A 25,721-nucleotide genomic window follows, 5' to 3' on the forward strand; every position below is an offset into this window, starting at 1 on the left:
ATTAATCTCTTTTTTTTCGTCATTCATTTAACCCCGTAAAAACTCTATTCAAAATAGATAAATGAAATAAATAAATATGACCGAAATCAGCGGAGTTGCTGTGTCAGACCGAACATTTAGCTCCCTCTTGCGGTGACGAGGCGTCCCTGCAAGGTGTCACGGGGAGTCTGGGCGAGTCTCGTGCAGCCTGCAGACGCCGTCGAGCGGCGGCGGCGGCGGCGATGACAACGCGTCTTCTTCTGCTTCTTCGATTTCCTTCTCCTAAAGGTTGGATGCGTTATTTTCCGCACTGCATAGAGTCAAATGCCCGATGACGTCACGCACACCGCGCGAGAAGGCGGTGATGATAAATTCATATCGATGTGTGTGTGTGTGTGTTTTTTTGTTTTCTTCTGTGTTCACCCTCTCCAATTCTTAAAGCATCAGTCGGCATCATGACGCAAATTTTGTACTATCGTGTTGTGCGATTGTGTGACGCGCACGCGCACGCGCACGCACGCAATTGATGCAGGCATCCAAGTAAACACACCGCATGACACACCGTGTTTCGTGCGGGATTTAAAGTGCAGGCTTGCATTTGGCTGCGGATTATGAGGAGGGAAAGGGATGTTTTCATTCTCTCCACAACCGGATGTGGTGCGTTTGAGGCCTGCGAGATGGACCGAAGGAGGTTTGCTGTGCTACGTTTAAGGGTGCCGCCCCGTTGCCGAGTCATCGGATCGCTCGTGCGGGCGCGGGCCACCTGCAAGGACCGCCATAAGACGTCAAGCTCAAATGCTGGCGAATGAATCTGAAAAAGAGGCGATGGATAAAGTGAAAAACCAAACCAAAAATATGGAGGGTACAGGTGAAACAAAGGGATTTGTCTGGGAATTACACTTTCTGTTGGGGAATTGGGGCTCTTTTTGGAATGTTGAACATTTTGAAGTTGCTGCGTTAATGTTTTGAGTCGGTTGAGAAATATTGAACTTGAGGTGCAACGGTCAAATGTTTCCAGCATTCCGAATGGAAATGCTGATTTTGTGCCCCCGAGCGGCCCTAAGTCTCCTCGTGGAAAACACTTGTCCTCCGTTGTTGTTGTTTGTTAACAGGTCAACCCCTTATTCTTATTGACAGTGACAAATGATATATATTGCATATTATATTGAATTTTTGATTAGGAATTCTTGAGATTTGTTTTTGTTTATATTTTCCCCCAATTTATTCGAATTATTTTTGTATTCATATTAATCGTTTTATTTTATTTCACCCAATGCCGTTGCATTTGAATTTTACATTGAAATTGTTTATGATGACGATGGTGATCATGATAATAATAACTATTATTGTTATTATTAGGATTCATATTATGTTTACTATGCAAAATGCATTTGAATGGATTTGTGATTATATTTTGTACTCTTCCCAATAATGCAAGAGGTACTTTACTACCCGTGTTCGTTGAATACATCTAAAAAAAAAACAACAACTCCATGGTTGGTTTCTGGCAAAAGTATTGGGACACACCTCTCTTCCATTTTGGACAAATCTAAACTTCCTCCTCCCTCTATTATGAGCAGATAGCGGATGTATTTTTAGCGGCGTGAAAAGTCACACTGGGAAAAGTTTGGTCGGTGCGTGTGAGCGCATAATTGCCTCGGCTGCGCGCGCGAGGCTGACGTCGGCATCGTCGTCGGTTGTCTGTCTCATCCGTTTCCATGGCGACAACAGACTAACCCCCACTTCTCTTCCCGTTTGCCTCTCATCAGTGACTCATGCGTGAGCGCTGAGGTCATCGCACGAGACGCACGCATTACGGCGGAAGTTCAGGTCGTAGGTGGGTTTGAGATTTCGTCAGGGTTCTTAAAACAGTCGAAAAGAAGCAAAATGCATCCTCAGCCGCGCCGCGACCCCTCCATGTCCGGGAGAGAGCGCAGCCCCCGTCACCGGCCGTGGTCGGTCTGCCGGGCCAACACGTTCGATCTTTCGTCGGAGATGATGGGGCTGGCGCTGTCAGGTAACCCAGTGACCGTAACCACGGCGACGTGCCCGCTCCGTTCATGATGAAAAGCTATTCCGACAGAGCTCCTCTTCCTCTCTGGTCCGCAGGCGACTGTCAGGATCCAGATGAGCCGGCGTTAGAGTTCAGTTTGGGTAAGGCCGACGCAACGCAAAGTTGGATTCGGAGAGAGACGTGAGACTCGCAAAACACACGACTTTGACGCGGAACAGAATGACCAGTGGACTTTCTTGAAACTGGAACCAAATGACTAAGGACTCACAACAAGGGACTCACTCACAAGAAGGATCAGAAAATGTTGGGCTCCCTTGACTTGTTTGAGAACAAATGACTTTCAAATCAAATCACTCTGTTGATTTAGGAATCCTTTTAGTCTGGCTTAGAATTTGATCAAAAGGAGGACAGGAAGGAACATTTAGGACTTGGGCCATAGAGATTGGCCAAGGTGACTCGGGACCAAATGAGTTATCCTTATCCTGTTGACTTTGGGACTCTGGGAACTTGGGGTTGAATCCAAACTGTGACACTGTAGCTCAAACACCATTTGACAAAATATTCATGTGAGAGCATGGCGAAGGTTTAGTGAGTGCTCTGACTTCCTGTTTCCTCCAGTCTGCAGTGAACTGGTCACACCGACTGCGGACCGAAAGCCCAGCAGCTTTGTGGCGGTCAGCTGCACCACTCCCCCCCAGGCCTTCTGGACCAAACACTCGCAAACAGAAATCATTGAGGTACAGAAGGCTTCCTTCCTTGTTGCCGCTAAAGAGAAGCGACTTCGACCTTTTCCCATGTTGCCCGTAGGGAACAAGTAACCCCATGTTCCTGAGCAGCGTGGCCTTCTTCCAGGACTCTCTGATCACTCAGCAGACCCAGGTCAAGCTCTCGGTCTACGATGTGAAGGATCGCTCCCAGGGCACAGTAAGTCACATCCGAAATGTTCGCGTCGTGATCAAAGCGACCTTGAAATATCAGTTGGGTCTCGTGTCGAACAGATGTACATGCTGGGCTCAGCCATGTTTTCCTTGACGGAGCTCCTGCGGGACAAACACCACCGCCTGCACCTGACTCTCAGGTAGCCCACCTCAGCGGGCGTCTTGCTACTTTAAAGTCACCTCGGGCCGGATCGGGGCTCTTGTTCACCGAGTTTCCGTCCAGGTCGGCCGAGAATGAGCGAGTGGGCAACCTCACGGTCATCGCCTGGCAGATTGAGGAGAAACGCGAGCAGAGAGCTCCGGTTGCCAGACTACAGCGAGGAGACACCGTTAACGGAAGAGTGAGTGGCGAGGAGTCGCTCGTAGTTCGGGTTCCCCCGTCCATTTCTGGTCGCTTCTTTGAGAAAGGTCAAGTTGTCATTGTTTGTTTGCTAGCAAAGCTTTGTGAGCAAGTTGTTTTGTTAGCATAAAGCCAAGCCAACGCTCGCTAGCACTCTAAACGTGATTCCTTTTTTCAGTCTGACTGAGCAATAAGTACCAAAAAAAAGTTTTGTTGTACCAAGTTATGAAATTGGGTCTTGCGTATATACAATAGTTGAAGATAAAACTGTACTTTTTACTTTTGTACTTAAGTACATTTCAGTGTCTGTAGCACTGTTTTATTTGTACTTAAACACAGTGTATGCGTGAGGACTTCTGCTGCCTTAATTTGTAGCGACGTAAAGTCACGGAGGGATAAACACTGTCTCGCGCTTTCAGATGGTTCTTCCGGTTGATGAAAGCTTAACTGAATCCAAAGGCATCAAGTTCAAGTCTTCGTCCCTGTGTAAAGATCCCCTGCTGAAGGCCGGCGAGTACCATCAGAGAGCATCGGAACTTCAGGAAAGTTCCTACGTTCTTTCGTAACGTGGCCACGTTTCTGCGCGTTCCAGTGTTCGGAGGCGTCATGTCGCAGATGTACCGTTTCCCCACCACGGACGGCAAACATCTCCGCGTCCTGGAGCAGATGGCGGAGAGCGCGCTTTCCCTGCACATCCCTCGACAGTTTGTGAAGCTGCTGTTGGAAGAAGACGCCGTCAGGTAACATTGACAGCTCGCTATGTCCGTTAGGGTTGGCTGATAAATCAATGCTATGCTATTGATTCATTTGAGTTTATTTGTCAGGACTACATGAGCGTAAACGTTACCCACAGCCCCCCCCCAAAATGACAGGTATATTATTGTTTCCTTATCTCCTATTGTACTGATTAGCCTGGACAGAGCGGTTTCATAACAAGCTCCACTTCGTCTTCGCTGTTCATCATCACGTTTCCTTTATTCCCATCACTCAATTTGGTGATGGTTCGAATTGACGGCGCGGCGAAGCGTTCACACACAATTGGCGAGGGAATCTCATGACCCCGAGGTTGCGCTTATTCTTCGGAATACCTGTAACCACACGCAGGGTGTGTGAACTGGAGGAGCTGGGCGAGCTGTCTCCGTGCTGGGAGAACCTCCGGAGGCAGATCATCACTCAGTACCAGACCATCATCCTCACATATCAGGAGACCATCAGCGACCTGCACGAGTACAAAGGTAGAAGAAGCGCAAATACAATACAAACATTCCTTAGCTTTAAAACATAAACATGGACGCACCCAACCTTTTGGAGCGTCCGCGCCCGAGTCTCCTGGAACATTAATCGTCATTAACGGTAGTGTCTTTACATCTCTAATGCTACACGGAGCAGTTGTATGCAATATGCAAGTCTCTTACTGCTTTGATAGGTGCTGACGTTTTGGTTGGCAAAGAAGTTTAAGTGGGTGTGAATGAGAGCGTCTATAAATGTACGAGCTTTTCTTTTGCCGAGGGTGTCTATTTGCGGGTCGCGAGCATTTCTCGTAAGTTGACGACGCAGCTACAATTTGAGGAAATCCTGCATTTACGTTGCATATTGTTCGAAAAAACAATTCTTTGCACTTAAAAAAATGTATGCATGACTCTGCATATTCTGTTAATTAGAACAGCACATGAACTCTGCCTTAGTGTCGCTGTGATATGATAGCATCACCAAACAGACAAAACATGATGCGTTTGGTGGGACGCCACTTGCATAAGGCAGAACATAACTGACTGTTCATGTCTGTCTACTGCACTGTATATGACTTCACTTAAAATAAATAAATCATGCTGAAAGGAAAAAGGAAAAAAATACAGTTATGTTTTCTTTTTCTCTCCCTTTCAGGACCTTCTTTTAAATCGAGCACACTGAAAGCCGAGCGGAAGTTAGAGTTTATTCCGACAAATTTGCACATTCAGAGGATGAGAGTGCGCGGAGAGTCCGGCTACGGTAACTCGCCCGTGCACTAACGCTCACCGGCGAAAGAAGACTCAATCTAATGGGATCCAACACTTAAGAGCTGGCTTTGTTGAGGCATCTCTTGCGTTGGATCTTATTTAGATTGTGCGCCTAATGAATGATCAAAGTTGTGGGAATATCATTGACTCGGCATCTTTGTCAAGGAGCCTTAACCCGTGTCGTTGGCTTAGATCACACATACGATGTGGTGACGAACGGCGCACCTGCTGCACACCATCAAGGCTTTAAAGGCTGCGGCCTGAGGAAACTGCTGCACAGGCTTGAAGAGGCCAGAAAACAGTAAGTAGTGCACATTCACCACTATGTGCACCCACGTTGATTTTTTTTTTAGCAATAAACATGACCCCCTCTCCCTGTTTTCTTTTCTTTTCCGTTTACCACTTTCAGCTCTTACGAGGAAGAGAGGTGAGACCGATGATGACGTCGGTGCGTCACTCGCGTTAGCGCCACACAATTCACCCCCGATCGTTTTTTTCCATAGCGCCGCCGGGCCAAGAGGAATGGCGTACCAGCCGCAGGATGTCGTCAGAGCGAAGGAGCTGATCGGCCAAATGAACACGCTGAAGACCCAGGTGTGCTACTACATCGAGCGTCTGACGAGAGCGGCCAAGGAGCGCTCGGCCAACGCGCTGGAGAGAACCTTGGCCATCCTCAAAGAGAAGGTGAGCAGAAGCGCCATGATTTGGTCCATAGACGCTTGTGTTATATTCAAGAGCAGTGGCAATTGTGGGCTCCCTTCTCATTGGAGGCTTTCAGTTTTCATTTTTAAATCTGACGTGACTGCCAGTGTGCGCGCCTTGTTGTCGGTCACGCCGCGCAGACAACGGCAGAACGGCGATGGGGGGGACAAACAAAGTCTGAAGTGACAGCCAGCGTAGGGACAGAGACTTTTTTACTGGTGTGGCCCTTTTAGAGCGCCTCGTTGTCACGGCATGGAAAAGCAAAAAACACAAAACATTTTCCAATAACCACTCGGTCTATGCGGAGGTCCTACTCAACATAATCGTACATTTCCGTATAAATGAAGTCTTTTTGTCTTTTGGCCTCTTTCAGACTCGTCAGTTGGTGAGCGTGTGCGACTCCAAGCTCTTGTCCTCGGCCATCATCGCGCTGGCCGCCGCCCGCCCGGAGTCCGCCCCGCGAGGCACCCCGTCCCCTTCCTCATCCTCCCTCTCGCCTTCCTCACGCTCGCCGTCGCGCTCACCAGCTCACCGCCCGCCGTCGCCGTCGCGGGCGGCTACCTCGCCCTCGCGCCTCGCCACGCCCCCGGAGAGCATCGACGCGAGTAAAAACAAGCGCGCCTGCTTGCAGGCCGACTTGCACGGGGAAGAGTGGGTACGAGACGGTCCACGAGTCTCGCATGTGCATCGCGTGTCTTTATTATTTGTCTTTATCGTGCGTGTCGTGCGTGCAGGAGAAGGTGTGGCTGAATGTGGACAAGAGTCTGGAGTGTGTGATCCTGAGGGTGGAGCTGTTGCTGCGGGGAGATCAGCTCCAGAGCGACAGCGGCTCTGACGACGTGTTCGCGTTGGCCACTGAGGACCCCAGAAGCACCCAAAAAGGTCATCCTCCGACATTTTCACAGTAGTTGAAGAACCAGACACGCATTAACCTAACTGCAGTGTTGGGAGGAGGACTTTGGGAATGGAGTTGGTTCCAATTTGAAGTTAGCGACCCTGCTGAAAACATAATCGCAACGTAATTATTTCAGTGTTGACACGTGCTCACAATGTGTTGCTGTCTGTCACTGTAGGGAGCAGTCCTGAGCGGGGGAAAACATCGCCAGGTAAGTTGGAAATCGCACACGAGACGGTAGCCAAAATCCGGACATTAAGTTCAACCTAGACTAAGTTAGACCGCTGCATATTTTACAAGACCTCAGTTCAGCGCGTCTTGCTTCGGTCGTTATTTTGGCCCACTTATTGCAAAAGAAGGCCCAATCTCAACAAAGGTGGGTTCAAAGTAAAACTCCAGTGTTATTATTGCATTTTGGTTTTTTTTAAAAAACACATCGGTACGATGTGTTAGCGGTTAGCACCTCTGCCGCACGCCTGTGAGGTTCTGGGTTTGAATCTTGGCTCTGTGTGGATTTGGCACGTTCTCTCAGTGCTTGTGTGGGTTTTCTTTGGCTGCTCGGGCCTCCTCCCACGTTCCAAAAATCAGTGAATAATTGCCGATAGATGCCACAAGATGGTGACAAAGCGCTATTTTTCTATCAGGCAGGGCTTTTGCTTGTCTCATACAGGGGTGTCCAAACTACAGCCCGCTGTCCATTTGCGGCCCACCGTCCATTTTTTTTTTTGACACTGCCCGTGTTGTTTGCCTGCTTTTTACTTCAGTACTTATTTCCTCCACTGGGTGGCAAGGCAGAAGAACAGAAAAAGAAGTTCTCATCTCTCACTTAGTCGTTTTCACCCCGTCCCTCATCATCTGGTAAGATGTGACGCCAAGGTCAGCTTAGCATCGAATGCTTCTGTTTTGGTTCTATTCTGTTGCTTCTCAGTGCGCTGGTGAATCGATTCATTATGAATTTATATGATCCCACCACTGAGCTACAGTGGGATAGCAACCCAAAATCCTGAAAAATCCTTTTGCTTTGTTACCGAGCTATAGCTATAGCTAACGCTACGTGTATGTATATTATAGTTTCACATAGTTTTAACTACACTGATGGATTCATTTAGTGTGTTAAATAAACTAAAGATATCAAAGTGGCTCTTACCTCCTTTGATTTTTCTGTACGTTTGGACACCCCTGGTCAAATAAAAGCTCTTCCCCTCACTTCAACATAGTTTGTCCACACCAAGATAAGAAAAAGAGCACAAAAACAACAAATAGGTTTAAAAACAAAGACAAAACGTACACTGTAGTGTAATGTAAACGCTGGCTCTTACCCGAAGGGGAGTGGACCGAGGCCCTGCACCCTCTGCTCTCCACGCTGAGCGACCGCGCCTCGCTGATGAGCGACAAAGCCAAGAAGGCCTTGGTGTTCCTCCTCATGCAGGACAGCGCCCCAACCATCGCCATGAGCCTCACACTGCAGTACCGCCGTGACGTCGTCTTCTGCCAGACCGTCAGTACTCTGCAGCCACCCGCACCTGGATGATGATGATGATGATGGTGGTGGCGGTGATGTTTTCTGTTCTGTGTGCTTACAGTTAACGGCTCTTGTCTGCGGCTTCGTCCTCAAGCTGAGGAACAGCCTCTGCGACTCAGGCTTCCTCAAGCAGCTCCACACCATCGGCTTGCTGGTGCAGTACGAGAGCTTGCTCAGCACCTACGGTAATGCGTGCGTGCAAGCGTGTGTGTGCCCGTGTGTAGGTATAAATAAAATATCACCAAACAAAAATGTCCCCAAAAAGTATTTACATACTGAACGAATCATGATTTGTTACTGACAAATTTACCTCCTCGGTGGAAAGTCTGCACGAAGCTTTTCTTCTGTTGTATGAATGGCGACAGGTGGAAACACTTAATTGTACCCTCCCTGTTTGTTCTCCCTGTCACTGCACATTGATATATAAAATAAGATACATTATTTGTATGAAATGAATGACAATTTTTGATGATCTCTCTTGGCGCACTCATGTTTACGGAACAGCCATCTTAATCATTAATACATTCCACACATACAATGTGTTTTTGCACCTTCAGGTGAGGAGCTCGCCATGTTGGAGGACATGAGCGTCGGGGTGAACGACCTGAGGAACGTCACCTTTAAAATCACACAAGCGAGTACGGCCTTCAGCCCGGACACGCTGCCCGTCATCACCGGGAACAGGAACGGCTTTAACGTCAGGGTCCCCATCCCCGCCGCCATTTTCGACACGCTGCCGCGGGAGATCCAGAACGGCATGCTGCTGCGCGTGCAGCCCGTCCTCTTCAACGTTGGCATCAATGAGCAGCAAACGCTAGCTGAGAAGTAAGTTGATAAGAAACGTGCTGTCAATAAGAAGCTACTCCTGAAGCACCCTCCGCAGGATCTCTCAGGGGACACGGTCGAACGGCTTCTCCAAGTCCACAAAGTATATGTAGACCGGTTGGGCAAACTCCCACGCACCCTCGAGGCCCCTGCCGACGGTGTAGACGTGGTCCGAAGTTCCTCGGACAGGACGAAAACCCAACTGCTCTCCCGGAATCCGAGATTCGACTTCCTGACAGGCCCTCCTCTCCAGCACCCCTGACTAGACCTTACCAGGGAGTTAGAGGAGTGTGAGTCCCCTGTAGTTGGAACACACCTTCCTGGCCGCCTTTTTAAAAGGGGGACCACCACCCCAGTCTGCCAATCCAGAGACATCGTCCTCGATGTCCACGCGATGTTGCAGAGGCGTGTCAACCACACCATCCAGAGCCTTTAGGAACTCGGGGCGGATGTCATCCACCCCCGGGGCCCTGCCACCGAGGAGCTTCATAGCCACTTAGGTGACTTCAACCCCTGAGATGGGAGAGCCTGCCTCAGAGTCCCCAGACTGCTTCCTCGTGAGAAGGCGTGTCAGTGGACCTGAGGAGGTCTTCGGAGTATTCTCCCCATCAATTCACAACGTCCCGAGTTAAGCTGAGCTGTACCTCGTCCCCACCATACACAGTGTTGATGGAGCACTGCTTCCCCTTCCTGAGACGGCAGCTTGACAGCTTGACGGCATCCCACACCAGCGGGTTCGGGGATTGCGGCCACAGCTCCGGTCGGATGCTTCAACAATGGAGCACGGAACATGTTTCGCTCGGACTCAAGCTCCCCTCGCCTCTCCCGGGGACGTGGGCGAAGTTCCGTCAGAGGCGGGAGTTGAAGCTCCTTCTGACAGGCGATTCTGCCAGATGTTCCCAGCAGACCCTCGACGGTATGTTTGGGTCTGCCAGGTCAGATCGGCATCTTCCGTCACCATTGGAGCCGTGGCGATCGGTTGACAGTTCCGCCCCTCTCTTCGCCCGAGTGCCTCAGACATGCGGCCGCAAGTCCGATGACACGACCACAACAAAAATCTGAGCTTTGATTATAAGGCCATACTGCCCAACCCTACTCCATGTAATTTGTCTGCGTTCATGTGTGTGCGTGCAGGTTTGGAGACACCTCTCTGCAGGAGGTCATCAACATCGAGAGCATCGGGCGCCTCAGTTTGTACTACGACCACGTTAAAGAGGTCCTGCCAGAGGACTGTGAGTCCGCTCGGCTGTAAAGCATAAAGACAACCACCCGCAAAAATGTTGGCCTCACCTCCGCCGCTCTTCCTCCTCGTCTGTCATCCTGTCAGGTCTTCCTCGCTCCCGTAGCACCACCAGTCTGCCCAATCTGCTCAAACAGCTCAGCCACAACGTCAACGCCAAGAAGAGCAAGAACGTGGAGATTTTGTGGCAGGCGGCAGAGGTACGGCGCTTCGCAAATGTATCAGCACACCTGTCAGGAAGAGACCGTCATCCAGCATCATGAAGCGCTTCAATGCGATCTTCTAAGTTTGAGCCAGCTCAATGGGCTTCTCCGAGAAAGCACACACACATGACAATATGGAACAATATGGACCTGTTTGGGCCAACAATATGGAACAAATGCAAGTAAAGAGCAATGTTTAGCTTGAGTTTATCCAACCGGTAGTTAAAAAGAGCACAAGGAATTCTGGTAAGCAGCAGTGAGACCGTCAGTGTGAGACACATTGCCTAATGGTTTAGCCAGCAAATCGCCTGTCTGTCACAGTTCTATATAGGTTGACTTTCATGTCTCTCGAGCGGAGCACACCCGTCTTTTAAAGCAATAAGTGATTGCTGTATCCGCTTTTTGTTTGGTGGTGTGCTGTGAGTTTTCAATGTAAAACGTGTGCTTTGGCTTAATGAAGGTTGGGAATCAGTCTTGGAAGGAGTAATTGCAAAGCGCCTCGGTAGCCAACCATGTGTTCCACCACACCATCTAATGTGGGCTGAGCATATCGTCAAAGTTCGAATGATCATTTTGAGGGCTCGCCATGAAAAAGGGTGCTCCGAGGTTCCATATTGGCTGCTTGCGGCTTGAATTTTCCTTATTCTCAGCCTGTGAATCTATTCACCTCTATTTTGGTGTTGGCTGCAGGCGTGCCGGCGCCTGAACGGCGTGCGCTTCACAAGCTGCAAGAGTGCCAAGGACCGCACGGCCATGTCGCTGACCCTGGAGCAGTGTCACATCCTTCAGCAGGAGCACGCCCTGGCGCCGCAGGTCTTCTACCAGGCTCTGGACTGTATGCGCAGGTCAGTTGGTCGCCAGATGTTTATCGCTAATACAGTTGTACCTTGACTTACGAGTGCCGCAACAAGTTTTTTTCTTTATTGTTTCTATTAGGGCTGTCAAAATTAATCCATTAACAATGCGTTAAATGTCCTTTAACCGCGGAAAATATTTTTAATGCGCGATTAACACACGGCCGGTAATTGGCCTAGTACTACTCCTGTTATGTGCCTTGTTTAGTGTGTTGTGGACGCCTGTTGTGCGTTCCTTGGCCTCTTAGGGGCAGTGTGGTGCATGCATGCAAATAACACACCTGCATTAGTTAAACGAACAGAAGAAGAAAGTCGCGATTGAAGTGCAAAAATACAACTCGTTTTTCACGGAGGAGGAAGGAAATATGCCTGTGAGTATTCTCATATAGTTAAACGAAGGTACAACTACCGCAACTTTAATGCTAATTTTTGTTAGCCCGTCAATAGTTTTTTTTAACATTGTGTGTTAGCATAAAGCTGGCATTAAGCTATTTGTTTGTAATACAAAGTATGTGTTGTATTTAAATGTTCAATGTGTGTAATTCTTATTATGTGTTCAGTTTTACAGTAACAGCACCAGTACAGTACAATAAAGTAACAGTTTTATAGTACATACCCATCTGTTGTTTCTTGTTGGGCTTAAATTCCAAATTTTGCAAATGCATCAGGAATGCATATTTGTCCACTCATAGGTTGATGAGTACTAACAACTTGAAAAATATCCTTTTATTGTACATTTAGAAGCGATAGAAAATCTGCAATTAATTAGCAATTAATGGCAAGCTATGGAAATCATGTGATTAAGCGCAAATATTTTTTTTATATTGATTTGAGAGCTTTCTATGCAACAATACAGTGCTGTTTTTCTTTATTAAGGACATATAACACGTATAAACATTGTGGTGTAGTTTGGTAGGCTGTAATGAATGAATCATAATAACTGCCAGCCTTGCCAGTTAACAGGGATCTTTGACTTCGAAAGCCGTCAATGGCAGTGAACGTCTTTTAATGGTCTTTCCATTCATGTAAGTCAAGGTACTACTGTGCAGTATATACTGTAATTGTTAGCTCACGTCGTATGACTCGCGTTTTCCTTGGGCACACAGCGAGGGCTGCAGACGGGAGAACACCATGAAGAACGTGGGATGTCGCAAATACGCATTTAACTCGCTCCAGCTCAAGGCCTTCCCCAAACAGTATCGCCCCCCGGAAGGCACGTACGGCAAAGTCGAATCTTAACTGGCGCACAGAGACTGATGAGAACACAAACAGCTACACACACACAAACACACAGCAACAGTTGTCGTGCTTAGTCACCGATGATGAGATTTGTTTATGTCCAAGTGCGACTGTAGGTTGTTTTATAGTGGTTTTGCTTCCTCTCAGTATCAGCGCCACACTGAAAAGAAAAGAAAATACACTTTGAAGTAGTCGTAATCGTGCGAGTATAAAGTCATATACTTTTGAGAAAAACATCTTTTAGATTAAAAGTATTTTAATTAAATTTAATTCAAAATGAAAATTTCCCTCCTCGTAATTCACATATTACGACTTTAAAATAAATGACTTTGTCGTTTGACAACTTTATTCTTGTAAACTACAACTTTAATCTCGAAAGCATATTTCGAGTACATAAACTTTATTCTCGCAAGAGTACGACTTTGTTCTCGTTATAGACATCGTGTAACATTGCAACTGGAATTTTTTTTCTTACAAAGTATACAACTTTAATCTCCAAAATATAGCATTTAAATCTTTAAAAAAATCTTATAATTTTATCCTCGTAACATTACTGTTTTAAAATGTAAGATTACGACTTTAATCTCGCAGTGTATTTTTTTTTCCTGTTCAGTGTGGCCCTAATACTCCACCGTACATGGCCAGTCTACTGATATTTATTTCTTTTGATCTAAAATGCCACAAATGATTAAATGAGTGAATGGAGAGAAAAAAAGAGGAAAACGGAGATTGTGAGTCAGCTCCACAAAATGTTACAAGCGCACCAGCTCTGAATTGAGTCTTATTTGATTGTCCATTGGAAGCTCCTGTAGTGTGTCTCTTTTACTTGCAGCATGTATTCGTTCGATTCGCCACGTTCACTTAAATTATGCACAATGTTAAAGAAAAAAAAAATAATAATCATGCATGGGACTTAAAAAAAAAACAATTGTTGCAGAAAAGCATAAACTGTCCTGAGCCTCCTCTGTTGCTGCCATAGTCAGTCCCCTTGTATCTAACTGTACTATAAGGACAGACACTGCCTATTTTATTTTAGAAATGATAGTTATTTTGCTTACAGCTACTTATGTTCATGTATGTTATTGCTATTCAAATTATTGAGTAAGTTACATGCACACAGGTGGAGATGGTAAAAGTGGTTGATGAATTGTGTTGAATTGTGTTGAGAACAATGAAAATTGGATATGTGGCCTGGAATGTTTATTTCTCGTAGTTTGGTCTGTTTTCTTTACGTCTATTGACACAGTTGCCAAAAAAACAAACAAAAACAAAAAACGCGTCCACGTTTGAACATGCAAAATACAGTATCCTCGAATAGTTCAGCGATTTGCAACCAGGGTTAAAATCGTCCAATTTCACTTATTAGTGAAAATAATGTGCCTTATAGTGGTGTGCCTTGAGATTTTCTCATGTAAAATGAATGCGATGGCTCAATAAAAGGTTGGGAAACACGACAATAGTCATAACTATTGACTAAAAGTACCACGAACTCAATATTCATAACTATTGACCAAAACTACCATGAACGTATTTAATAACACTGAAGATGAACAAAAACTTATGGAATGAGGGCAAATGTATCTATGTAGCGATTGTGAGCTGCAGGATCAAAACGGTAGTTTTCCTTGAGGCTACATCCGGAAGTGACGCATTTTTTTTACGTAGCTCGTCTAGTGTAAGTACGAAGCCATACCCTGCGCAACTTTTTAAAATGTTTTAACACACCAACAAATAAATACATTAAAGATGTCTTAAAATTGAGGACGATTACTACTAAATGTTTCATGCGCATATTACCAATTTGGGCGGTTAAAAAAGCTAATATTTACGTGTTTTAGCAGCTCAAAAAGCAGACAGAGTGATACCTCTTCCCCGCCCGCTTGAGCCTCCTATCTCATGGCGCTGTGTGCAGCCGTGTCTTGCCGCCGTTTTGCACGGAGGTAATCCCAAATCCCTTTTCTACTTTCCTTTATTCGGAGTTCTTTTGATTTTCATCTGCATTATGCATCTCCTATAGCAGTATCAATGTGTGCGTTAGGAATTTCCGGTAAATAAACAAGCCCAAGTGGGTAAATTGCACTTTTGCATGGGATTTCGAAATCAGACGCTGGGAAATTACAAATTACATATTAAACGCATTTGTCAACATTTGTTTCATATCTCAAAGTTCGAATGTAAAAATGGAAACACGGAAGTCCGACACTGGATTTCAAAATAAAGCTATTAACAATATTTTCACACGTTTCTAATATGTTTGTAGTTTACATTTAATTGACGACTAGTTTTTATTACTATGTTGTTTATCAAAATAGTCCTCAAAACCTTGAATTTCTTTTGACACTATTTAGTTTTCTTGTAAAATCTACACCTCTCATACTTGATTTTTTTTTTTTTTTTTTACATGAGAAACTTTTTATTCTTGTAATATTATGACTTCAGCCAAAAAATAAAATAACTGTAGACGTAAATGGATTATATTCCGACTTTTTCCTTTTACTTCATTATCGCCTAAGGTTGTAATTTTATGAAAAATGAAGTCATATTTGAACTTTAGTCTCCCAATACACGCCACATAACATGTTTGGACATGTTTTAACTTTATTCTCATAACCCATTCTGCCTTTTTATGAAATATTGCTACTCATGCCTGTAAATTAAAAAAAAAAAAATCCTCCAAACGTTTAAATTCAGATATTCTTACATTATGACAACAATCACTTGGCAACAGGAGCTATCAGGTGTCTTACATCATTTTTATATCGCTGTCCAAAGGTTTATGGAAACTGATCTTCGTTTGCACTTTCTGAGAACATCAGCAGTTACACGCTTAACTTCCTTTCCATACTCCAAAGGTAAGCTTGGTCACTTAAGTCAGGGTTCTGCAACTTTTTACACAAAGTTCCACCTAAAAGAAAACAAAAACAAAACTATTACTTATCATGAACAACATTAAAATGCAGTCGTGTAATAGGCCAAAGTGCTCATCGCACCTACTGAGGTAGTAGAACTAAAAAGTACATGTATTATTTTAAGCCACTGTAACATGCAGTTTTGAACAACAAATATATTGTACAAAAATATAGGAAAAACTACTTAAACGATTCGTATTGTACAGAAAGGTTAAACAATTGCACATAAATGTTTAAAAACATTTTAAAACAAACAGTTCTCAAAGATTAAATGCAAATGTATTGAACTTTAAAAGTTAAATACAGGACAAGCGAACTGTACTTAGCAGCGATTCGTTTGTGTAAGTTGCTTTGAGGATCACTGGCCAAAGTGAAGCTCGAATAACCATGAAAGCTTGGTTCCATTTGCGCAGAAGTCTTGTGAAATTGTGCACAAAAAAAAAAAAAGTCTCCAGGATGAAGAAGAAGCTGCTCGTGGACGTGGACTGCGGCGTGGACGACGCGCAGGCCATCATGTTGGCGCTGGCCGCCCCCAACGTGGACCTGCTGGGGCTGACGTGCGTACACGGGAACACCACGGTGGAAAACGTGTGCAGGAACACGCTGCGTGTTCTACAAGCTTGCGACAGGCTCGAGGTGGGTCGGTTTTGGATTGAATCGGAGGCGCCCTCGCATGAGTAGAGTTCACTGCACTCACCGCTTGGTTTCACGTGCTAGATTCCAGTGTTCAAAGGTGCCGCCAAGCCCCTCCTCGGCAACACGATTAACGCGAGTCACTTCCACGGGCGGGACGGCCTCGGCGACGCCCCCGACCCCCTGGCTCCCGGCGTGGACCTGGTGCAGGAGGAGGGCGCCGTGTCGGCTATGATCAGAATCGTCAACGACAACCCGGGAGAGGTGAGCGACCGCAACATTAGGGACAACATAATTGTCCTAACAAAGGGCACATCATTATAGAAACTTGACTAGGTAATAGCTTGTGTGAAATTCAACAGCCGTGACTTGGTAGCGAGGCTGACTGAAGATCCGCGGCCACTTTTAAGCAATGGCTGGACTACACTGTCTGTGAGACAATCATGTCAAAGCTGTTATGGAAGCAGGGCTGCATTGTTTTGTTGGATGTTTACGCTAACAGTGTTAGCGTCCGATAAGCGGCTCCCTCGATTGCTCAGTTAAGTTGTGGATGTTATGAAGACATTTTTGTGGGGGGGGGAAAAAAGGAATCATGTTATGGCAATCAAGTTGAAATAGAATGTAAAAGTGTTTCGTTAAAAAGTATGAGAATAGCGTTATTGTTGAAAATAGAAGTAACTATTATTCTCAACTCTCCTATCCACGTTTGCCCTTTTATTCTGACCTTACGATAGCATTCTTTTTCTCTTTTCAAATGGTTTTGCTTTTCACTTTGCGAGATGTAAAGTCAAAATATTAGAAACGGCTTACAATGATTAACATTGCTGAATACCTCAATGTCATTCAAAACAACTTTCTTGTTACAGCTTGTATATTGGATCTTGTGGTGTATCTAATGTTGTGACCAGTGTGTGGTTCTCCCACGCGCATCCCTGCCAGGTAACCCTGGTTGCCACGGCGCCACTCACCAACCTGGCTCTGGCCGTGAGGTTGGATCCGTCCTTACCGACCAAGCTGCGAGGGCTCTACATCATGGGAGGCAACACTGAATGTCGGTAGACTATCAGGTCTTCAACAAGTAATAGATTACTGTGGAGTGTTTGTAACCGACACATTCGTGGTTGTTTGCGCAGCTCGGGGGAACACCACAGTGTGCGGAGAGTTCAACTTCGTAGCCGATCCAGAAGCGGCGTACATCGTGCTGAACGACTACCAGTGTCCCACCTACTTGGCATGCTGGGAGTTTACCCGCTACAGTAAACTGTCCTGGGTGAGCACTTTATAGGTCATAAATGTACCTACCAAACATAACACTCATTCATGCTGATCCCAGAACTCAATTTATAGTAGACACAACGGTGTGTTCTTAGTTATGGGGTAAAGTTCCTGTGGTCCAAATGTACGCTATTTGAAGACATCCTTTTCATTCGTTTCGCATGTTCGAACAGGAGTTCTGCGACGCCTGGCTAGCGCAGCCCACCCACAAAGCTCGCTTCATGGCGCGCATCTTCCGCCACAGCATCGAGGTGGAGTTTGCGGGCGACAGCGGCTTCGTCTCCTGCGACTCGTACGCCATGGCCGCCGCCGTGGACGACACGCTCGTCACCGAGAGTGACCGCTACCCGGTTAGCGTGGAGCTGACTGGCACGCACACGCGGGGCATGATGGTGGTGGATACGTTGGGCTGCCTCAAGAAGACTCACACGGCTTTCATCATGAAAAAGGTGGACATGGACAAGTTTAAGGAGATGATGATGGCAGCCTTGAAATAGTTACTAAAGCACTGAGGACAATAGCAGATGTCATCTATTTGAGGGTGTGCATATTTATGCAACCAGGTTATTGGTTTGTTTTTTTGTTCCCCCCTGAAAATATTACATTTTTATCAATTGAGTTGTACAGATTACAGGTCACAACAATGATGGAAAAAGTTTGGAAATAATTTATCGCTGCCTCCTTTTTTTTTTTTTTTATTATTATTATTATTTTTATTTTAAGGACCACATCAATATAACCTGACAGCCTGTTTCTTTTCACCTCCTGACTACCAGCAGTTCAAATTTGTCCTCTAGAGTGGACATTTGTAAACTTGAATATCTCCCACCCACTACATAATACTAATAATACTTTGGCCTCCTATGTAGGACATTTCAAGCTTTTCAGTGATACCAAATGTGAAGGGGCGTGGCTTTGGTAGCTACCGCTTTCTCATTAGTTTTAAAACAAACCCGATTGGATAATATTTTTTCTCTCTGGTAGTCAGGAGGTTCAGTGTGGCCCTAATATCGAGTTTTCAACAACACGCACTACTTTATCATACACAATTTGTCCGCGAAGAACGATAAACACTCAAAGCAAAAATGCCTCCCGATTTTATTTGCTTTGTGGTTAAGCAACGTTTTGCATCAGAGTGCATTGTTGTTAAATATTTTCCAGTCCTTAGTTGCTGCCTGACCTTTTGACGTGTTCAAGCAAGGAGGAAGAGGAGACGCTTCACTGGCACAGTTGGTATGTGACGCCATCTTAGTTCTTTAATATCCTTTTCTTCCTCTGAATCTTGACCTTGTGTCCAGCTGCGTTAAGACATAATGAAAATGTGAATTGTCCTTTTCGGTGCTTTATTCCAAGTCTTTTTTTTTTTTTGCAAACTCACCATGGATCTCTTGCATTCAAAGAATGAGATCTGCAGGGCTTTGCAGTGGCCTTGCTTCAAGCACTCACTGGGCATCTTCCCCTCCTTAAAAGTTTCATTTGGAGTAGTTATATGACGTTCTGGTCATTGGGACATTCTACCTGACCATACTTCATACCAGTTCTACTTCACATTTAGTTTTCAGTAACTGAAAACCGAATAGCAACAGACAATAGACTTCATCGTCACTGACGGAGATAACTAAAACGGTAGGGATGCTCAACATGCCAAATGACCGCAAGAGTTTGAGATGAAACTATGACTTACTTGAAAACAAACGCGTTTTCATGTAGAAATAAAAGAGCGGAAATAAAGACGACTCGGCAGGTGAGGGTTACCTTAACGACGCAGTCATGTTGAAGGAGACATGTCTTGAAGTCCTCTCTTATGCCGGCACAGGCTCGGTTGTCTTCCTCCTTATCCTCGTAATATTTCGGCATTGTGAAGACTCCGCTGACAACACTAATATTAACTTAATACGAATAAACTCCGCGGTGGGAGAAGCAAAAGATGACATCTATTTGTTGCGAATGCCCTCGGCCGCCATTTTTTTTAAGGAGCGTTGCATGCCGGGAAATCGGAAGAACAAGCTGAAGAAGTGCATCATGGGAGCCGTTGGTATTGTTGCATTGTTTTCTTCGTCGTGTTTGCTGTCATGTTAACTCGGCCACCCTAGTTTCCGAGAAATAGATGCCATAGTTATACGCTGAACAAAAACTCTAAATCTAATTATTTTATACTCTCGTTTTATAAAAGCTGAAGTCGAAGATCTGAGACTTTGTGATTGGAATTTTGCTGGAATAATCCACCAGCCTCACAGGTGGGGCATAACAAGATGCTGATTAGACAGACAATATTATTATTCTTGCAAAAGTGTGCCTTTTTTTTTTTAGCCCACAATGAAAGGCCACTTTCAAATGATCAGTTTTACTGTATTTGGGGGGGCACATGGGTCAGAAAACCAACCAGTATCTGGTAGGACCACCATTTGCCTTATGCAGTGCAACCCATCTCCATTGTTTAACTTTAGCTGTCTAGGTTGTAGCTGGGATAGGCTCCAGCAGCCCGCGATCCTCGTGAGGCTAAGCGGTAATGAAAATGGATGGATGGTTGTTGTGGCCTGTAGAATGTTGGTCCACTCCTTCAATGGCTGTGCAAAGTTGCTGGATATTGGCAGGAACTGGAACATGCCGTCGTATACGCCAATCTAGACCGTCCCAACCATGCTCAATGGGCGACACGGCCGGTGAATATGCTTGTCATGAAAGAACTGGAAAGTTGTGTACAGATTCTTGCGACATTGGGCCGTGCATTATCATGCTGGAACATGTAGCGGTGATCGTGGATGAATGGGACAACTGATCAATTATGCAAAAACGCGGTGCGCTACGTGACGCATATGGTGGTCCCTCCAGATACGGACTGGTTTTCTAACAAGATGTATCTCTACATTGTACAGATTGAAGAGATACAGATTTCGAGAGAGCGAGATAATGAACTGTAAATAGATCATCTCTCCCTGTAAAATCGAGTGACGGCATGTATTTTGTAAGACGTGTCCTTTGATGAATTGTGGCACGAACAATGGCATCAAACCCAAGCAATTTATTGATTTTATTTCAAACATGTCCATGAAAAAAGATGTCAAAAAAAATCAGCAGAGTCAGGCAACAAACATGTACACGATGAAGGCACACAAACCGAAGGATGTTTTGGGGAGGGGTGGTGGGTTCGAGCCTGAAACTAGTTTTCTGTCTTTACTATCCATTGACACATTCACAGGGGTTTTTCTTGTCGTTGCAACCGGTCTCATTTCGCTTTCAGCGAAAGAAGCTTTGAGTGAGTCTCGCTCTTGTCCACTTCCAAACTAAACACATCTGATCAGGATCCAGACAAAGTCCAAACATCACATGGTTTAATCAAGAAGTCTGCTTGAGCCAAACAACAAAAGCACACTTGTCAAGTATTGTATGTACAAATGTGCGTGTAAACAGCACAGTTACAGCTCTGTCCATTCCACCAAAAGGCACTTCCTTACTGCCTTGAAGAAAAACCACTGGTGTTTAAAATGTCAGCAAGTGACAACAAAAAAGTGACGTGAATTTCAATCAACTAGTTAAGCGAGGTGGAAGACTGACAGAAAGAAATGCGCATTGCTTTTTTATAGTCATATTTACACTAAGTAAATGAACTCGACATCCCCTGTTCAACCCCTGCGATAAAAAGGTGCACTCCTAGACGATCAGTAGTCGTGACATTCCGTGATAAAACAAAAGCAAGATACGAGTGGACAAATGAAGTCCATTAAGTGAATCGGGAAAAGTGAATGAGGGTATGAAGGAGTATTAGTGCCACACTTGAAAGATTTTTTTGAAATTGTAACAAAAATTACGTAATTTAGCAAGAAAATCGTTATAAGGAGAAAAAAAAAATATCTTCATTTGACGAGGCTAAAGTTGTGATACTGAATCGAAAAACCTATACTCTTCAGGATAAAGTATAAAAAAAATAAAAAAAATAAAAAAGTTATTTTGGGAGAAAAAATAAAATGCAGAATTTGTCTTGCAATTATCCAAGAAAAAAAAATTCAATTATGAGAATGAAGTGTTTTGTGTCTTTTTTTGCCCCACCCAATATTATGAGGATAAACCAGGTTTTGGTTTGTTAACAATTTCACGCAATTCATCAATTTTTTCCCCCCCATCTTAGCATGGCTCTAATAGTCTTTGTACAATGAAAAGTCTGCGGTCCCACTAGCGATACAACGAATAAGCAGTGCAAAGCAAGCAGTTTAAGATGCTATGTGGTCCCACATACTTGTAGTCACTATTTTCACTTCAAGAATAATAATAATAACAACAACACTATATCCAGCCGGTGATGTGTAGGCAAGTGTGATTGAAATAGCTGCTAAACTTTTGGGGAACCTGATATAAGGCACAATTTTCCACAATCGATGCGCAAAAAACGGAGTCCGTTCTCATCTTTCAAATCCTTTAGGTATGTGAAAATAATCATTACCGGCGATCGGCTTCAAGTGAAACGAAATGGGGCCGACGGCTCTCACGTAGCTACAATAATAATCATGAGAATGCACAGTAGACGAGCAAACACGTAAAAACAAATGCCGCACAAGCATAAACATCTCGGAATAGATTAAAAAATATATCGTACTTCTTGTACAAATTAAAAGATTTATTTTCAAATAAATTAAGTCACCTTCATAGATCATCGTATCTGTAACACTATAGGAATATATTCCTTCTGGAAAAACGGGGCCAAGCCTGATTGGTTTTCGAGACGCGGTGTCGTTTTCATCACTTTTTCCCCCCCCCCCCTCTCTCTTTCTTTCAAGGACTTTTGGCCGCCTGTACCCGAAAACCGAATTTTTGTTTCCTAAAGCTAATGGAGTATTGTGTGTGTTTGGACTGGTGTTGGTCTTAACATGGTATTTCCTCATTTGTGGGTTAGGGTATACATTCCTGGCACCATCACGGGCATCAGCTGGTGGCGCTAGTCAACAGTGCAATGCCCCAGCACGCCCGAGAGTGGCAGCATGGACACAAGTGGGCAGGTGACTGACGTCAGGATTTTTAGCCTGTGTTCCAAAGTTGCTGGATGATTGAGTCACACGGCCCGAGGCGCACACAGCTGTTTTTTTTGCCTATTGACAGCGCTATTCACATTCTCACTATGGAGGTAAGTAAGAGAGTGACGGACGCAGGAAGAAAAGGGTGAAATAAAGAAATAATGATGAGCCCCAAGTGGGCTCAGATGACTTCACTGCTGCTCGAGGCCCTAACGTGAGCAGTCTACAAGGTTTTGGTCTCCCGGGGGCCGCCATTCAACGGGGCCCTGCGCACGAGTCAGCCTGCTATCCTCTTTATATGCATCTGATGAGACAAAGAGAGGATGCGGTCAAATACGATTAAGGAGGCATTGGTTACACAGGCCATGTACGGTACGTTGTGTGATTCGCTTACTTCACTGATGATGGCCCACACGGCCGAGTTTTTGAGAACGGACAGTCGCAAGGCCAGGATGGGATTGAAGGAAGGATCGACAGCCCCTTCAGCCACACCTTTTTCAAACTGACCTGTGTGTTCAAACACAAAGCGCCAGCGCAACATTACATCTCACGTCTCGAAAGCGTAATAGCATAACTGTCATTTTAGCCCACTCTCACTAAAAGAATACCAATGTGCTTGCTAAAATTCTTATTTTTTTTTTCTTCTTCATGTCTGTAGCTTCTCTGTCATCCAGGTCACGGAAAGCCGCAAAGTTTGAACCGGCAACTGGACTCTTCTTATATCAGTTGTAACACTGCGACATGATGCTATTTGTTAGCCCGTCTATGGTGTTCACCGTTATGTGTTAGCATTAAGCTAAAGGGTCTTTAAGGCAAAGTTATGTGGTTGTTTGAAATACACACCACGGAATTCTCTGTTATATGTTGAATTTGACCGTAAACATCAGCTGAGAGCGCCATTAAACAGCTTGAAGGCTCTTTTGCGAAGAATTGTTCACTCTGCCAAACTACAACTACTGCATGTCGCTTGTGAGTTGAGTTGAGTTCGCCGCCGCCGCCACCGCCATAAAGCACTTGTATCGCAAATGTTTGCTCACAAGTCAAAGCAAAATGACCGAGCCACTCTTATCCCAAGGTACCACCGTACAATGTCAGAGGCTCCCGACTTCCACTGGATTTCGTACTCATTTCAACTGTGTGATTAACGTGCGTATCATCTGAGGCTGTATACACTTACCGATCCTGTAGAAGCGGTCTTCAGTTCGTTTGTACTTCTCTTTGGTCTGCAGTCCAGGTTCCTGTCAAAAGGCGCGGTTCAATTATGCAACCGTCGAGTCAGAGCAAGTGTTAATGATTTGTCATTTGAGCAAAAGGCGCGCGCGCACACACACACACGAGCATGTGATGAGTTAGTCGCCTCAGGCAGTGCTGTCACACTTACAATGAATACAATGCAGCCTTTAAAGCAACCGGTCCGACCATTGGAATGTCACCGGGCACATCGCCGTGTGTACGTACGTGCATGATGGCGTGTGGGTGCGAGTGTTTCCTTACGGAGACGGGCAGTATTTCCACTGTGGTGTTTTGCATCTTGTCCCCAAGGTGTTCCTGGTTACCGCTGCGAAACAGGAACCTGCCAACAAAAAGTCATTGCAAGTACTTTCGTAGACTTTATAGCGTACCGAGATGAAGCCAGGCTCGTTCATGGCTTGACACACGATTTTAAAAGAATAATAAAGTGATCAGAAATATAATCTGGGATTCTGGCATGTCTGCTGACTGTTTAGGTACTTCTGATCACGTTGAACAAAACGTGACACTACAAATTGCCAGTTCAGGTGCGTAACTGAAATGTGTCGCCTTCGCTCTCTCTGTGGCATTTTAAAGACATACAAACGATAGATTTAACGATGTCATCTTCTAAGGCTAATTGAAGCATTCATTTTGGATAAGCAAATGTAAGGCTTCTTAAGATGTCCTAAGGCTCTGCAGCCCCCCTGTCATTTGAAGTCCTTTCATTTCTGACGTCAAAGTCATCGGATTTGACAAGTCAACAATATAGTTCTGTATTTTCCCGCATTTCCAGCCGGTCCTCAATAGTTCAAGCGAAACAATAAATGTGGGCTCGATTTTGGGATTCAAGATTTCAATTCCCTCTACATATTCCTTCAAAATGGGAGACAATTAGGGTTGTTGTCAATGAAAAAGGAGGGGGCTGCGCTACTGCTAGCAAGCACAGACGGAAACTGTAACAGTCTGCAAAACAATTGTCTTCCTCTCGATAAGATCTCCTCTCATCAGCACAGCCGGAGTCTATAAGAGACGTCACTCGACCGCACACTAGATAGAGCGAGTCGCTTACTGGCTGAGCGACGGACAGCGCGACTCTCTCGCCATTTGTCACGCGGCGTCATCGCAAACGCATTTGCGAGCAGGCGATCGCAGCCCTGCCGCTACGCCTAGATTAGACACGCATACAGGTACATCTCAATAAATTAGAATACGCTACAAAAGTCCATTTATTTCAGTATTGGTACATTATATAGATTGATGAAACGCGTTTCAAAATGTGCCTAATTTCTATCAAAAAACAAACAAATCAGTTCTAATGAATTTTGGGTTGTTTTCCCGTAAGATATAATCATCCAAATGATGACTGTGTCAGACTTTCACTTTTTGAATTAAACTAGAGCACAGAGGCTGAGCTGAGAATGCTTATGTTAGAGTGGTCTCTCATTAGCCCGATCGGATCCCCCGGAGAGGCGTGCAAACGCATAGACATAAGCTAAAGGAGGAAATTAAGGTAACGGGCAGTGAGCGCTAATAACCTCCTTTCTTACCGCTCTATGCTGATGGGTCTGTCGAATTTAAGGAGGATGTAGTCTCCCGCCGTGGGCGTAATGGCCCAGAAGAAATCCTCCCCGAGGTACGTCTTCTCCAGCGTATGGCCCTGATAAACCTGACGGAAGTAACGTACGTTAAGAACTCAAATGCCGCCAAAGTTGCACAACCAGTTAAAAAGCATCGTGAGTGACGTCAGCAACGACATCGGTGAGAATCGCAACAATTAACTCCAGAAATGTCTTTTGCTTTTTGCGATGCCAGCACAGAACCTTACTGACAAAATAACCCCAAAATTCTAGTCGGCTTCTTACGCTGCCCTTGGTGTCCTCATCTGAATCAATCAGTCGTGAAAATGTAGCAGAATAA

The 25,721-nt window shown here is 45.1% G+C and overlaps 4 protein-coding genes and 1 long non-coding RNA gene across 16 annotated transcripts in view; 2 read left to right on the forward strand and 3 right to left on the reverse strand.

Annotated features, from left to right (window-relative positions):
* The first annotated feature begins 113 nt into the window (after nt 1-113).
* inpp4aa (inositol polyphosphate-4-phosphatase type I Aa) lies at nt 114-13,937 on the forward strand. Of its 4 annotated transcripts, none has more exons than XM_061791784.1 (24): nt 114-267; nt 1,749-1,996; nt 2,089-2,133; nt 2,612-2,730; nt 2,801-2,917; nt 2,992-3,071; nt 3,155-3,272; nt 3,691-3,781; nt 3,864-4,011; nt 4,376-4,506; nt 5,156-5,260; nt 5,461-5,569; nt 5,678-5,695; nt 5,772-5,952; nt 6,344-6,625; nt 6,705-6,852; nt 7,044-7,076; nt 8,191-8,363; nt 8,449-8,572; nt 8,945-9,212; nt 10,347-10,444; nt 10,540-10,652; nt 11,346-11,500; nt 12,616-13,937. In XM_061791784.1, exons 2-24 carry the CDS (start codon nt 1,867-1,869, stop codon nt 12,746-12,748), a joined length of 2,919 nt encoding a protein of 972 aa, XP_061647768.1. In that variant the 5' UTR covers nt 114-267; nt 1,749-1,866; the 3' UTR covers nt 12,749-13,937. The 4 variants fall into 4 exon arrangements, with proteins under 4 accessions (XP_061647768.1, XP_061647771.1, XP_061647770.1 ...); XM_061791786.1 differs by lacking the exon at nt 114-267 and adding an exon at nt 412-847; XM_061791785.1 differs by lacking the exon at nt 114-267 and having other exon boundaries at nt 412-1,996.
* On the reverse strand, nt 3,248-11,460 carry LOC133486518 (uncharacterized). The gene is made up of 6 exons (XR_009791054.1): nt 11,323-11,460; nt 10,503-10,682; nt 8,185-8,388; nt 8,013-8,071; nt 4,360-4,490; nt 3,248-3,988 (listed from the first exon to the last, which is right to left on the reverse strand). It is a non-coding gene; the product is annotated as an uncharacterized LOC133486518 (long non-coding RNA).
* On the reverse strand, nt 12,823-19,565 carry LOC133486516 (cytochrome c oxidase assembly factor 5). 5 transcript variants are annotated; one of them, XR_009791053.1, is made up of 5 exons: nt 19,321-19,565; nt 18,944-19,027; nt 18,746-18,863; nt 15,496-15,653; nt 12,823-12,908 (listed from the first exon to the last, which is right to left on the reverse strand). XR_009791053.1 is itself a non-coding variant. In XM_061791804.1 (3 exons), the coding sequence occupies exons 1-3, from the start codon at nt 19,420-19,422 to the stop codon at nt 18,822-18,824; spliced, it is 228 nt and encodes a 75-aa protein (XP_061647788.1). In that variant the 5' UTR covers nt 19,423-19,564; the 3' UTR covers nt 18,647-18,821. The 5 variants fall into 5 exon arrangements, 1 of the variants encoding a protein (XP_061647788.1); XR_009791050.1 differs by lacking the exon at nt 12,823-12,908 and having other exon boundaries at nt 15,481-15,653; XR_009791051.1 differs by lacking the exons at nt 12,823-12,908; nt 15,496-15,653 and adding an exon at nt 16,355-16,491.
* On the forward strand, nt 14,629-18,651 carry si:dkey-4e7.3 (uncharacterized protein LOC402865 homolog). 5 transcript variants are annotated; one of them, XM_061791799.1, is made up of 7 exons: nt 14,629-14,688; nt 15,521-15,600; nt 16,106-16,293; nt 16,375-16,554; nt 17,230-17,341; nt 17,424-17,560; nt 17,739-18,651. In XM_061791799.1, the coding sequence occupies exons 1-7, from the start codon at nt 14,645-14,647 to the stop codon at nt 18,060-18,062; spliced, it is 1,065 nt and encodes a 354-aa protein (XP_061647783.1). In that variant the 5' UTR covers nt 14,629-14,644; the 3' UTR covers nt 18,063-18,651. The 5 variants fall into 5 exon arrangements, with proteins under 5 accessions (XP_061647783.1, XP_061647784.1, XP_061647786.1 ...); XM_061791800.1 differs by lacking the exon at nt 15,521-15,600 and having other exon boundaries at nt 16,071-16,293; XM_061791802.1 differs by lacking the exon at nt 15,521-15,600 and having other exon boundaries at nt 14,639-14,688.
* Nucleotides 19,566-20,572: 1,007 nt separating the features above from the next.
* mgat4a (alpha-1,3-mannosyl-glycoprotein 4-beta-N-acetylglucosaminyltransferase A) overlaps nt 20,573-25,721 on the reverse strand; it is a 30,112-nt gene continuing 24,963 nt past the window's right edge. Inside the window, exons 12-16 of the mRNA XM_061791794.1 lie at nt 25,352-25,470; nt 24,066-24,144; nt 23,749-23,809; nt 22,966-23,078; nt 20,573-22,875 (exon numbers count right to left, since the gene is read on the reverse strand). Coding sequence (XP_061647778.1) covers nt 22,849-22,875; nt 22,966-23,078; nt 23,749-23,809; nt 24,066-24,144; nt 25,352-25,470 — 399 coding nt within the window. The 3' untranslated portion in view covers nt 20,573-22,848. The remainder of the gene's footprint in view (nt 22,876-22,965; nt 23,079-23,748; nt 23,810-24,065; nt 24,145-25,351; nt 25,471-25,721) is intronic.

This window comes from Phyllopteryx taeniolatus, chromosome 12 (assembly GCF_024500385.1).
Source record: "Phyllopteryx taeniolatus isolate TA_2022b chromosome 12, UOR_Ptae_1.2, whole genome shotgun sequence".
Lineage (NCBI taxonomy): Eukaryota > Metazoa > Chordata > Actinopteri > Syngnathiformes > Syngnathidae > Phyllopteryx > Phyllopteryx taeniolatus.